Source organism: Dendrobates tinctorius, unplaced genomic scaffold (genome assembly GCF_039654945.1).
Source record: "Dendrobates tinctorius isolate UK_male_01 unplaced genomic scaffold, ASM3965494v1 ptg000035l, whole genome shotgun sequence".
Taxonomy (NCBI): domain Eukaryota; kingdom Metazoa; phylum Chordata; class Amphibia; order Anura; family Dendrobatidae; genus Dendrobates; species Dendrobates tinctorius.
The window spans coordinates 68,184,740-68,198,907 of record NW_027361703.1 but is presented as its reverse complement, the minus strand read 5'-3'; the positions used below and the strand labels follow the sequence as shown (position 1 = coordinate 68,198,907).

General features: G+C 44.2%; 1 protein-coding gene across 9 annotated transcripts in view; it reads right to left on the bottom strand.

Annotated features, from left to right (window-relative positions):
• The window catches only part of ATXN7L1 (ataxin 7 like 1), a 180,944-nt gene that overhangs the window by 8,000 nt on the left and 158,776 nt on the right, over positions 1–14,168 (bottom strand). For all 9 annotated transcript variants that reach the window (XM_073573597.1, XM_073573598.1, XM_073573595.1 and 6 more), the window contains 3 exons: positions 13,174–13,295; positions 9,638–10,568; positions 3,468–3,542 (listed from right to left, as the gene is read on the bottom strand). In XM_073573597.1, coding sequence (XP_073429698.1) covers positions 3,468–3,542; positions 9,638–10,568; positions 13,174–13,295 — 1,128 coding nt within the window. The remainder of the gene's footprint in view (positions 1–3,467; positions 3,543–9,637; positions 10,569–13,173; positions 13,296–14,168) is intronic.

Genomic DNA, 14,168 nt, shown 5'->3' with positions numbered 1-14,168 from the left:
GGTTGAAAACCCTTTGTTGGCAATGACTGCCTGAAGTCTTGAACTCATGGACATCACCAGACGCTGTGTTTCCTCCTTTTTGATGCTCTGCCAGGCCTTCACTGTGGTGGTTTTCAGTTGCTGTTTGTGGGCCTGTCTGAAGTTTAGTCTTTAACAAGTGAAATGCATGCTCAATTGGGTTGAGATCAGGTGACTGACTTGGCCATTCAAGAATATTCCACTTCTTTAATAAACTCCGGGGTTGCTTTGGCTTTATGTTTTGGGTCATTGTCCATCTGTAGTATGAAACGACGACCAATCAGTTTGGCTGCATTTGGCTGGATCTGAGCACACAGTATGGCTCTGAATACCTCAGAATTCATTCGGCTGCTTCTGTCCTGTATCACATCATCAATAAACACTAGTGACCCAGTGCCACTGGCAGCCATGCATGCCCAAGCCATCACACTGCCTCCACCGTGTTTTACAGATAGTAACATAGTAACTGTAACAACCCTGCTGGCATCACTACATGGCCTCCCATCCCCCGCACACCAACTTACTTTCTGCTTCAAGCCATGCTGTGAATTCTGTCTGTTGCCAGCTCTGTGCCTCTGCTCTCCATGTTTCCAGACTGTGTATAGGGGGGCGGCGCCTGAACTCTCTGGTTCTTATGCAGTCAGGGTGCACCTGTGTAATCTGTCCCTGACCAATCACCTGGAGCCCTTGACTATTTAGTTTCACCACTCCCACTGAAACATTGCCTGTGCAATGTCTAATCTCAGTTAGTATCTTGCTGCTGAGGAAGCCAGGCCCTGTTCTGTGTATCTCCTTCTCTGGAGGTTTACTCCTAGTCTTGCTTTGTACCTTGTCTGCCTGCCAGGAGGCTGAATATCCTGGCCCTTGAGTCTTGTTCCCAGTGCCTTGTCTGTTCTCTGTCCGCCTGCCAGGAGGCAGTATATCCTGGTCCTTGTGTCTTTGTCCCGGTGTCTCTGTCTGAACTCAGTCTTACCTTTGTCTGTCGGTCTCCTTGTCTGTGGTTCCTTCTCTGCCGTGTCTTTCCTTGTGTCCTCCCTATCTGTGCGTCGGCTCCTTAGCCGCTCTGTCTGCACGGCTCCTTAGCCGCTCTGCCTGCACGGCTCCTGCTGCCGCTGCAGAACCTCTTGCTGCAGCTTCTCTCCACAGACCTTGGGGTTCTGCTTTGCTCCATTCCTGCTGCCGCTGCAGAACCCCTTGCAGCAGCTTCTCTCCACAGACCTTGTGGTTCTGCTTTGCTCCAGTCCTGCTGCCGCTGCAGAACCTCTTTCTGCAGCTTCTCTCCACAGACCTTGTGGTTCAGCTTTGCTCCATTCCTGCTGCCGCTGCAGAACCCCTTGCTGCAGCTTCCCTCCACAGACCTTGTGGTTCTGCTTTGCTCCAGTCCTGCTGCCGCTGCAGAACCTCTTGCTGCAGCTTCTCTCCACAGACCTTGTGGTTCTGCTTTGCTCCATTCCTGCTGCCGCTTCTCTCCACAGACCTTGTGGTTCTGCTTTGCTCCATTCCTGCTGTCGCTGCGGAACCGCTCGATGAAACTTCTCTCCACAGACCTTGTGGTTCAGCTTTGCTCCACTCCTGCTGCAGAACCTCTTTCTGCAGCTTCTCTCTCCACTCCTGCCTTCACCTGCACCCCCTGTGTGAACAGGTCCAAACCTGTTCCTTCTTATTTCACTCCTGCCTGCCTGCATCCATACCTGCACCTCCTGTGTGAACAGGTCCAAACCTGTTCCTTCATATTCCACGCCTGCCTGCATCCATACCTGCACCTCCTGTGTGAACAGGTCCAAACCTGTTCCTTCATATTCCACGCCTGCATCCATACCTGCACCTGCTGTGTGAACAGGTCCCTACCTGTTCCTTCTCAAGCCGTGCCCGCCTAAACCTGTGTCTCCAAGCCACGCCTGTTTGCCCAGTGTCTCCAAGCCACGCCTGCTTGCCCTGTATCTGTCGTACCTTCTTGCCCTGTGTCTCAGTCTGCCTGTCAGTCACATCTGTCCAAGTGACTTGTCTCCAAGTGGGATCAGCAGCTACAGCCAGACACCACCCTGGAGTGGCACCCGACAGCTATCTGCCGCACAAGCCTGACCTCACAATCAGAGGCTCCAGTGAAGACCAAGGTAGCTGTCGCAGTCACACCCCTTCCAGGGTAGTCTGGTCTGTGGCACAGTGGGGCCACAACCCCCGACTCGCGCCATTCAGCCAAGGCGCGGGCGTGACAGTAACATAGTTATTAAGGTTGAAGGGAGACTTTAAGTCCATCTAGTTCAACCCATATCCTATCCTAACTTGCCCTAACATGTTGATCCAGAGGAAGGCAAAAAAACCCCATGTGGCAAACAGTAAGCTTCACATTGGGGAAAAAAATTCCTTCCCGACTCCACATACGGCAATCAGACTAGATGATGTGGTATGCTTTGGATCATGAGATGTACCACACCTTCGCCATACTTTTCTCTTTCCATCATTCTGGTAGAGGTTGAGCTTGGTTTCATCTGTCCAAAGAATGTTCTTCCAGAACTATGCTGGCTTTTTTAGATGTTTTTTTTTAGCAAAGTCCAGTCTAGCCTTTTTATTCTTGATGCTTATGAGTGGCTTCCACCGTTCAGTGAACCCTCTGTATTTACTTTCATGCAGTCTTCTCTTTATGGTAGATTTGGATATTGATACGCCTACCCCTCCTGGAGAGTGTTCACTTGGTTGGCTGTTGTGAAGGGGTTTCTCTTCACCATGGAGATTATTCTGCGATCATCCACCACTGTTGTCTTCTGTGGGCGCCCAGGTCTTTTTGCATTGATGAGTTCACCAGTGCTTTCTTTCTTTCTCAGGATGTACCAAACTGTAGATTTTGCCACTCCTAATGTTGTAGCAATTTCTCAGGTGGTTTTTTTCTGTTTTTGCAGCTTAAGGATGGCTTGTTTCACCTGCATGGAGAGCTCCTTTGACCGCATGTTTCCTTCACAACAAGACCTTCCAAATGCAAGCACCGCACCTCAAATCAACTCCTTGCCTTTTATCTGCTTAATTGAGAATGACATAACAAAGGGATTGCCCACACCGGTCCATGAAATAGCCTTGGAGCCAATTGTCCAATTACTTTTGGTCCCTTTAAAAACAGGGTGGCACATGTTAAGGAGCTGAAACTTCATCCAATCTTAATGTGGATACCCTCAAGTGAAAGCTGAAAGTCTGAACTTCAACTGCATCTGAATTGTTTGGTTTAAAATTCATTGTGGTAATGTCTAGAACCAAAATTAGAAAAATGTTGTCTCTGTCCAAATATATATGGACCTAACTAAGTCCTGCCATGCTTTAACTTATCTTGTAGTCTCTGGTATTAAGGACTTATGTTTCTAAGTCTCTAATCTTCATACTATTCATTTTTAATCCTCAAAATAAACATTGAAACGATTTTAGGATTTCCGTGTTGCATCATTAAATTAAACTTTACTTACTTGCTTGTTGTGTACTGGACTTGATGTACTTGAAGGAGTAGATTGAGACAAAGCTACACCGCTACTTTTCCCCATCTGGCAAGAAAATGTAATATGAGCAAAATTAATTACTGACAGAAATATTTAGCACGAATGTGAGCATAGTTACCCACCTGCAGGACCATGGATCCAGAGCAGACACTTAGGAGGTCTGCGCTGGATCCGGAAGCAATGACTGCTGCATTCAGAAGGCTCCAGACCACTGAAGCCTGCAGTGGTCAGGTGACTTGAAGAGAGTGTTGTCAAATAAACACCCATGACGTACACTTTTTGTCACATGACCTGTGCAGCCAATAACATGCTTCAAAGGTCCTGTGCCTTCTGAACGGTGAAGGTCTCGCTTCTGTGGCCGGCACAAGGGAATCTGTCACCCCCTGGGACGTATATGACCTATTAATATGGGCATACACGTAATAGAAATGTTACACTAGACTGCATGCTTCATATTAGAGGTCTTGTTGTAGAGAAATGTTATATTCTGTCTTTATGTTAATGATTTCTTCCAGGCCCTGGGGCATGCGGTGCTTGTAAGAAATCCCTGCCTCCTGTCTTCATTGTAATACTACCCACCTCCCACCAGCATCAGTTATGGACCGGAATCCTGTGCCTGCACCATGCACTCCCTCCACAATACATACATCTTCCTCCCTGCACTGTATTTAGGAATCTTCTGCGCAGGTGCTTGCGACTCACTGTGACCGCTGGTGTGTGCGCCGATAAGGTGCTCTCCCCACTTCCTCCCTGCAAAGTCATCGCTAGGAACCATGTGTATATAGCCATGACTATGCATAGAGGAAGTGGGAAGAGCACATTATCAGCTCGCTTACCAGAGGTCACTAGAGCAGAAGTTGCCGATGCAGAAGATCCCTGAATGCAGTGCCCACAGAAGGGAGGAAGAGGTATGTATTATGGAGGGAGTGCAAGGTGCAGGATTCTGGGGCCATAACTGAAGTACATGGGAGGGGGGTAGTATTACAATGAAGAAAGGAGGCAGGGATTTATTCCAGGCACCGCACGCCCCGGAGCCTGGAAGGAATCATTAGCATATAGAAAGAACATAACCTTTCTCAAAATCAAGACCACTAATATGAGGCATACAGGTAGGACTAGTGTAACATTCCTATTACCTGTATGCCCATATTAATCGCTCATGCAGCTCTGGGAAAAATTAAGAGACCACTGCAGAGTTTTATAAAAATCAGCTTCTCTACATGTCTAACATGAAAAAAGAGAAGGTTAGGGAGCACTACTAAGGGGCAGGAGAATAATTAATATTGAAAATAAATGAGGGGTGCTGCACAATGCAAAGGCAAAAGCAATGATCGGCAAAAGCAATGATCAACAAAAGAAGAAAAAAAGGGCCCAGCATATAAAGTGCACACCCAAGGCAATAAAGTATGTGACCAATACATATAAATTTTATTGAGACAAACAGGTATACAGAATAAAAGCATTTAAAAAAGGAGACACACCCCCAAATGTCCCAAACAGATCTAATAATAAATGCTGATAGGCAAAGACCACTTATGGAAAATTACAGAAAATTCACCAAAATGTACATATTAATACATAGGGCATGACCCAACAACGACCTGACCCCCGACGTTCCATTTTGGACTACTCTTTATGGTGACCATTTCTTTACTTTCTACTATATACTGTGGCATTTATCTCCAATTTTTTTTTTCTTGCCCTCAATGTTCTATTTGGGTCTAGATCTCCTAACCATCCTCATATTGGATGGTTCCCTGCTCCCTCCTATATCAGGGCTATTTATAGGGCTCCTCAGATCTTATGGGGTCTTCCGGAGGGAGTGTCGGTATGATATCCCCTCTATTCTTATAATGGATGGTCACCTTGCTTATATTACCTTTTGGTCTATCTATAAATATAAATATTTTGAGTAAATAGCTACAATTCTCTGGGGACGCCCAGATTCGGGGTTGTTGGGTCATGCCCTATGTATTATGTACATTTTGGTGAATTTTGTGTAATTTTCCATAAGTGGTCTTTGCCTATCAGCATTTATTATTAGATCTGTTTGGGACATTTGGGGGTGTGCCTTCCTTTTTAAATGTTTTTATTCTGTATACCTGTTTGTTTCTCAATAAAATTTATATGTATTGGTCACATACTTTATTGCCTTGGGTGTGCGCTTTATATGCTGGGCCCTTTTTTTCTTCTTTTGCTGATCTTCTCCTACATGTCTGACAGCCTTTCCATTCCAGTGTCAGTTGAATTCCAATCAGAGTACACCTCATTCTACTTAATGTGTTTCTGATTAGGTGATCACCTGAACCAAATCTTATTTAATGAATACAAGTATAAAAAAACCCTGCTGTGGTGTTCACAATCCTCTTGCAATAGGTCAAGCTGGATGGCAAAACAAGTGCTAGTAATAGCCGAAAAGTAATAGGAATGAAAAAATAACTTTTAACCATGCCAAAGAAGTATAAAAGAAAAGTCTTGAGTGAGGAAGAGAAGGGCTCATTTATGGCTTTACTAGCAGAGGGACACAGTGAGCGTCATGTTGCCTCCATCCTTAAAATTTCTAAGACGGCAGACCATTACAAGGTCAAGCAGCAGATATTGGGGACAACAAAGCTACAGACTGGCAGAGTGCGAAAATGACTCTCCACTGACCGGGATGACCTCATCTTATTCGAATGTCACTCAGCAACTGCAGGATGACATCAAGTGACCTACAAAAGGAATGGCAAATGGCAGCTGGGGTGAAGTGCACGGCAAGAACAGTTCATAACAGGCTCCTAGAGGCAGGGCTCAAGTCATGTAAAGCTAAAAAAAAGCCTTTCATAAATGAGAAGCAAAGGAGAGCTACTCTGAAGTTTGACAAAGACTGTAAGGATTGGACCATGGAGGATTGGAGTAAGGTAATCTTCTCTGATGAGTCTAATTTTCAGCTTTGCCCAACACCTGGTCGTCTAATGGTTACACAGAGACCTGGAGAAGCGTACAAGTCAGTGTCTTGCATACACTGTAAAATCTGGTGGAGGATCGGTGATGATCTGGGGATGCTTCAGCAAGGCTGGAATTGGGAAGGTTAATTTTTGCGAAGGACGTATGAATCAAGTCGCATACAAGGGTATCCTGGAAAAACAGTTGATTCCTTCTGCTCAGGCAACGTTCCCCAACTCTGAGGACTGGTTTTTTCAGCAGAACAATGAGCCACGCCACACAGCTAGATCAATGTGTAGATGAAGGACCACCACATCAAATCCCTGTCATGGCCAGCCCAATCTCCATACCTGAACCCCATTTGAAAACCTCTGGAATGTAATCAAGAGGAAGATGGATAGTCACAAGCTATCAAATAAAGAAGAACTGCTTAAATTTTTGTACCAGGAGTGGCATAAGGTCACCCAAAAGCAGTGTGAAAGACTGGTGGAAAGCATGCCAAGACGCATGAAAGCTGTGATTAAAAGTCATAGTTATTCCACAAAATATTGATTTCTGAACTCTTCCTGAGTTAAAACATTAGTATTGATGTTTCTAAATGATTATGAACTTGTTTTCTTAGCATTAATTGAGGTCTGCAAGCACTGCTTTTTTTTTGTTATTTTGACCATTTCTCATTTTCTTAAAATAAATATAAAATTTAGTGCATGGAAATTCGAAGACATGTTGTCAGTAGTTTATAGAATAAAAGAGCATTTTACATTTGACATACCTATAAAGAGAAAAATCAGACAAACTGAAAATTTTGCAGTGGTCTCTTCTTGCCAGAGATGTATAAGTCCCGGGGGGTGAGAGATTTCCTTTAATTTTTTATTTTAAAATTGTGCAAGCTTAAGTTTTTTTCTGTCAGACAATCTCTTTAAGGCTTGCAATAAATGTAGATTACTTTCTACAGATGTCGCTTGTCCTGGTCCGGCGCCTCCCATCTTCATGCGATGCCACTCTCCTGCTTGTTTCGTGTAGATGACGTGACCCTGCATCATCCACATAGGCTCCCCGAGCATATAGCGCTCCTGCACAGGCGTACTGCTCAGCCCTGTTGAGGGCAAAGCAAAGTACTGCATTGCGCAGGTGGCGGAAAAGGTCAAAGAGCCCCGGCACCTGCACACTGCAGGACTTTGCTCTGCCTTCAATAGGGCAGATAAGTACGCCTGCGCAGGAGCACGATGCCAAGGAGACTGAATGAACGATGCAGGGTCGCATCATCCACACGGAGCAAGCAGGAGGACGACAACACATGAAGATGGGAGGTGCCGGACCAAGAAGAGCGACACCCCTCGGAACTGAACACCCTCTGTAGGCTAGTATAATAATGTTTTTTTTCCTTCTCTTACAGGTCGGATCGAGGGCTTATCTACAGCATTATAGAATAAGCCCTGAAAGGTGATGGCCGTATCTTATATCGGCCAAAACTGCTGACAGGTTCGCTTTCATGTAATCTGTTGATTACACAATCAAATCTGGGAAAAGGGGAGGTAAAACACTTTGATAACCTGGGTACTTACCTGTATTAATAATACTCTTACAACAAATGCCTCATTTAGAAGTCTGTTTTTGAAGTACATGTTTTATCTGTGGTTTTCACAGATAGAACACATACATATCATAATATATGAAGATGATCACATATCATGTGTTTTTGCAGACCACGTGTTCAGAAAAAAAATCATGGAGACATCTGCTTTTTGATGTTAAAGGGGTATTCTCAGCTCCAAGATCCTATACCAGTATGTAGTAGGTGTAATAATAATACTATAAAATACCTCCAATTAGAAATGTATAGTTCTTCTGATTCGCTATGTCTCTTTCCTCATGTGCAGGCATTGCAGGACCTTAGGCATCCATGGTTACGACCAATGATATTATGACAGTTAGCTAGTTGTGGTAACCATGTATACTGAAGGTCCTGCATTGCCTGCATATGAGGAAAGAGACCTAACGAAATCAGAGAAACTATAATAGCTTTTTAATTGGAGGTATTTGCTACTATTATTATTATGACACCTACTACATATTGGGATAGGATCCTGGAGATGGCACTATCCCTCTAAGGATGAATATCACCTATATAAAAGTCTATGGCTATGTGCACACGCTGCGGATTGGTCTGCGGATTTTGCAAAATCCGTAGGTAAATCCGCAGGTCAAAAGACCTGCGGTTTATCTGCGGATTAGCCTGTGGTTTTGCCCTGCGGTTTATCATCTCTACAATGGAGGAGATGGCAAACCGCAGCGGAATCCGCAGAAAAGAATGACATGTCAATTCTTTCTGTGGATTTGAAACCACAGCAAAAACCGCACGGAAAAATCCGCACCGTCTGCACTGCGGTTTCAATTTTCCATAGGCTATAATGGTACTGTACATCACCTGCAGTTCTGCTGCGGATCCGCAGCAGAATCCGCACTGTGTGCACATAGCCTAAGGGTACATGAAAATCATGGACAGGACACGGATGGCATCAGTGTGCAGCTCGTGATTACTATTGAGGTGGATAGGAGAAGCTTTGCAATTTGTTTATTCATTTTTTCATATGTGAAAATCCCTGACTAAACACAAATGGTAAAAACTGCATGAGAAATCACCAGCGTCTTGAATGAGGGCTTCTAGATGCAGTAGAGCAGGGTTCACCAACTCCAGTCCTCAAGGCCCACCAACAGATCATGTTTTCAGGATTTCCTTTGTATTGCACAGGTGATGCAATTATCACCTGAGCAATACTAAGGAAATTCTGAAAACATGATCTGTTGGTGGGCCTTGAGGACTGGCGTTGGGGAACCCTGCAGTAGAGGATGCAGTCAGGCTTCATAGCAAAGTGAGCCATAGAATTTGATCAGTATACAATCATTTCAAATTAGTAAACTAATATCTGTTGCCACAGAAATAATTTTGCCTACGCTACCAACCTCTCTTATGGAGCAAGCCAGAAATGAATGTGCAGCATGCCTACAGAGATTATTCCTCATGACTCTTCAGATGTTATACAAAAGGATATTTAAAAAAATATACAAAGATTCTAATTGAAGTTGGTACACCAGCCCTAATTTAGAGCACCCCGCAACTAGATGTATCATATGAAAGAGAGTGAATATAGAACAAAGTTCAGGTTTGCAAATAGAAGCCATGCCCCACCTGCAATATTTGATCATTATCTTACCTGACGAGACATGGAGCTATTTGGGGTATCTGGCACAGAAGATATAAGGTTAGTGGTGCTCTTTTTGTGAACACTGTTCATACCAGGCATTTTAGTGATTTTACAGGCCTTGCTGCTCGCACTAGAGTTTTTACGCTTTTTCCCCTCGGATTTATCAAAGGGAAGAGGCAGAGAGGACACTGCATTGTGTACAGCCAAAGTGTGCTCCCCCGGATGATGCACCAGGGAAGACACTGACAGGCTAGAGTCAATACTGCTAACAACCATGCTCATGTGTTTTATAGAGTCCGTTGAGCTACCAGATAAAGAAGTCCTTACTGACGATTCCAGTTTGGCACTGATTGGACTTGTTCCATTGTTTGTATTGTGCACAGACAAGCTATTATAGGAAGAAGTTGCCTGATAAGAGTTAACTGTAGCACTAGAGTTCAAAATGCAGTTTTTCTTGTGGGACCCTGAAAACGTAGACGAGGAGGACGTCTGTAAAGGTAATGAAGAAAAAGAGGTGGAAGAAGGCGTCTGAGGCTTTTTCTTTTTGTTACTTGAAGGCTCGTCGCTCCGTGAAGACAGGTCTTTTGCTTTTGACGATTTTCCAGGCTTGGATTTTGGTGGCTTGTGTGATGGTGAGGGACTGGTGGTCGGTACAGGGGAAACGGCAGACGGGGCTTTGAAGGTAGAGTCCATAATATTTAGAGTAGTTGCGACATGAGGGAAAGCAGTGATATGTGACGTAACAGAATTTGAGTCTGATGAGGAGACATAGGACGCATTTGATAACATATATGAGGAGGTGGTTCTGGAGTTGGTGGGAGGGGAGGGCAGGTATACTGAACTCGGACTGCTGAAGGGCTGCAGAACAGATGCAGGAAAAGGGCTGTTGATGTGCGATGCTGGAGAAGGCATAGGACTATCTGCGGCTGGAGGAATTTTTCTTGGGAAAAGAAAGAAAAAAGCAACCATTAAACAGTAATGCCACTTCTAGTAATGTCGGCTGTATGGATAAAACAATTTCAAACATTTGCAGACATGGAGTTTCTGTAGTTTCTAGCTATAGTGTAAATTACATGTAATTGGTCTTCTATCTTTTCCCTAGAAATATCTATGCTTTAATTTCATCTATTTATATAATTGCCTTGTAATGTTTTCATTTCCTGTTCTGTCCAGAAGTCACCGTATCCCAGAATTCCAAGCGGAGGAAGTTCACCGACCGCCATATTGGGACACCCAAGTGATGGGTGTCTCAATATGGAAACTGCTGCTGGTACCAATCAATTGCGCGGTACCACCAGCGAAACACCGTCGCACCACATACACTCTCACACTCACGCAACTTCTTGCGCTGTACCACCAGCGGAACACCGTCTCCATGCGCCTGCGCGAATTACGCAACGTGTCTACAGGCAGAGGAACCCAGTCACATTAAAGGGGTTTTGCCATGAACGAAAGTTACTTTTAAAAATTGTCTGTGTCTGACTTTATACAGAGCATACATCATCTCCTGGGCAGGGGAGGAAGCAAAAGACAATACTGACTTTACAGCAGGGGATCACAGAGGATTCATTTTGTGAGGTAAACTATTTCACTGACTGTTTTTAAACAATATTTTACCTCACAAAATGTATCCTCTGTGATCTCCTGCTGTAATGTCAGTATTGTCTTTTGCTTCCTCCCCTGCCCAGGAGCTGTGATATGTTCTGTACATGGTCAGACACAGGGGTGAGAGAGACAGCGCAAGGGGGGACACAGCTCAAACGGGACAGCACATGAGGGGAAAACACAGCACAAGAAGGAGAGAGACGGCAAACAAGGGGGATAGCACATGGGGTAGACAGGTCAAAGAGAGCACAGACAGAAGTCAGCACATGGGGAAAGAGAGAGTGGATAGGTGGATGAGCACATGGGGGGAGAGATTCTCAACGCTGCAAAGCCTGCCCCCATCGTGACATTACCGCCCTCTATCAGGCCTCCATCTAGTTTTATCATATTTAAAGCAAAGCTTTTATTGTAAAATAAAAGAAACAATGTCAAGCTGCTGTAGATCTATATTTGATACAATGCAGCCAGATGTGTTGTATTTCAAACTTCACATGTTGATACGTTGTAGCAAATTTTACACAAAGTGCGCTTCATAAACGTAGGACTGACCAGGAACCACCAAATCTATGACAGAATTATTAAAACACAGCCACTGGCACTAGATAATTCCCAGAGTGCCCCTTCAAAATAAGAAAAAAAAAAAAAACACTAAATGGAAATATAATTAGAAACTAATTACAAAGTATGTTTTAATTAATAAATCACATTACTTTTGTCTAGGGAGATAATCACTATAGGGTCAAAAATGGCCACGCTTGTTACACTGGCAGAAAACTGTCCTAGAATGTTAAAGGCGTTCGCCAAGAAGTAATCCAAGATGGCCGAAGTGATCCATTTCCAGCTGCAGTTCCTAGGCACAGATTGGGCTGGTTTGCAGCCTGAAGAAATGCTACTTGATACATATATCTCAGGCAGGAACAATATAACTAAACTGGTCACCCAATCTGTCAGGTTAGGCAGGAGGAAAGAAGCCTCTCTGCTTTCTAAGTCTCCGTGCTCTGCTCACTAAGCCACGCGGCTCACCAAGTCTCCGAGCTCGGCTCACCAAGTCTCCGAGCTCGGCTCACCAAGTCTCCGAGCTCGGCTCACCAAGTCTCCGAGCTCGGCTCACCAAGTCTCCGAGCTCGGCTCACCAAGTCTCCGAGCTCGGCTCACCAAGTCTCCGAGCTCGGCTCACCAAGTCTCCGAGCTCGGCTCACCAAGTCTCCGAGCTCGGCTCACCAAGTCTCCGAGCTCGGCTCACCAAGTCTCCGAGCTCGGCTCACCAAGTCTCCGAGCTCGGCTCACCAAGTCTCAGTGCTCTGTGGTAACTGCAAATAGCCTCTTCACAGAGGAAAAGAGCAGGGAGTCCACTGCCACCTATTGCCATCATGGTTTCTGTTTACAGCAGAGCATGGAGGGCTATTTACTTCCTGCTCCAAGTCCCGATGTCAAACTGTCAGGTTAGAGAGCAAATAAATTATACAAGTTCATGTTGCGGTTCCCCTCTCTGACAGGAACTACCAGGTAACTCAGTGATATATGTATCAAGAGGCATTTCTTCAGGCTGCAACTTGACCTCATCATTGCCTTGCCAAGACGACTCATGGCTGTACTAGCTCAAAAGGGTGCTTCTACTCAATACTGAGAAAAGGGTCTGAATACTTATTACCATGTGATAGATCAGTTTCTCTTTTTTAATGCATTTGCAAAAATGTCTACATTTCTGTGTTTGTTTTTTTTTCAGTCAAGATGGGGTGCAGAGTGTACACTAAAATTTACCAAATGGCTGGAATGAAACAAAGAGTGAAAAACATAAAGGAGTCTGAATACTTTCCATACCCACTGTATGTTGCCTTTAAGTTATATTAGCAGTGTATATTGATCACATTTTGGCCAAATATTTCTATTTATAAATTACATTGGAAACTTATCACAATACACAAGATCTTAAAACTTACTTCCACATTTGTGAATTCAAGTGTTTCTCCACCATGGAATTTAATGCAAACCGAAACCGGTCCCACCGCCGATCAAACACATAGTACCCTCTTCCCATCAAACGGCTTCCAAACGAGCAAAACTAAAAGTTAAAGATAAACAATGTCACTGATGTGTAAAACTGTCCAAACATGATACATGCGGAGCTCAATAAGGTAAACCCCATGAACGACATATGATGGAACAGGCAGATTTCTAAATAACCATTTTCAAGGGTTTGGTTTGAAGTTGGATTGTGCCAAGCAAACTTTTCACAGTAAATAAGACTTCCCCTTCCTAGGTGCATGCTTATTGTGCTACTTCCAGCAATATATAGTTAAACAGACTGAAATTATACAATTTATTAAATATAAAACAAGATCGAGCACATCTTTCGTTTTTACATGTAACAGACTTTCACGTCAATCTTTCATGCTCCGCTCCGGTGAAGCCTACAAACATTCTCCTAACACAGGGGCAAACCACTTTCAATGACAGAGAGGTGCAGTAAAATAGGCCGGGACTTTACATTACATTAGTGGTGCCAGCCCCATGCAAAGGACTGGTTGATTACATATAGATCTGCAAATGACAGCATCACCCTGTTCCTGTATCCTGTTTTGTCACACAACACACCAAACGAGTAAGAAAATGTCCTATGAAGTATCCGTATGACCTGCTATGCTGTCCAATGGTAACTGTATAGAAATTTTGGAAAACAGAGGAGGGGCATTGGAAGCGACCAAGGTGGTGCTGATCACAATCTGGAGTCGCTCTTCGGACCGTGTAATTTACATACAGCGAGGGCCAAGTATAAAACACTTTCTGAGGTATACAGGGGAACGTCTGAGGATATAAAGCGGTTGCAGGAGCCCCATTCTTATAATCTTAAAGAGGATGGGCAGGGTTTATAAGCCAAAAATTTGGTGACAGGTTCCCTTTAACCATATATCTGCAGGTTAATAGTGTTATTTGA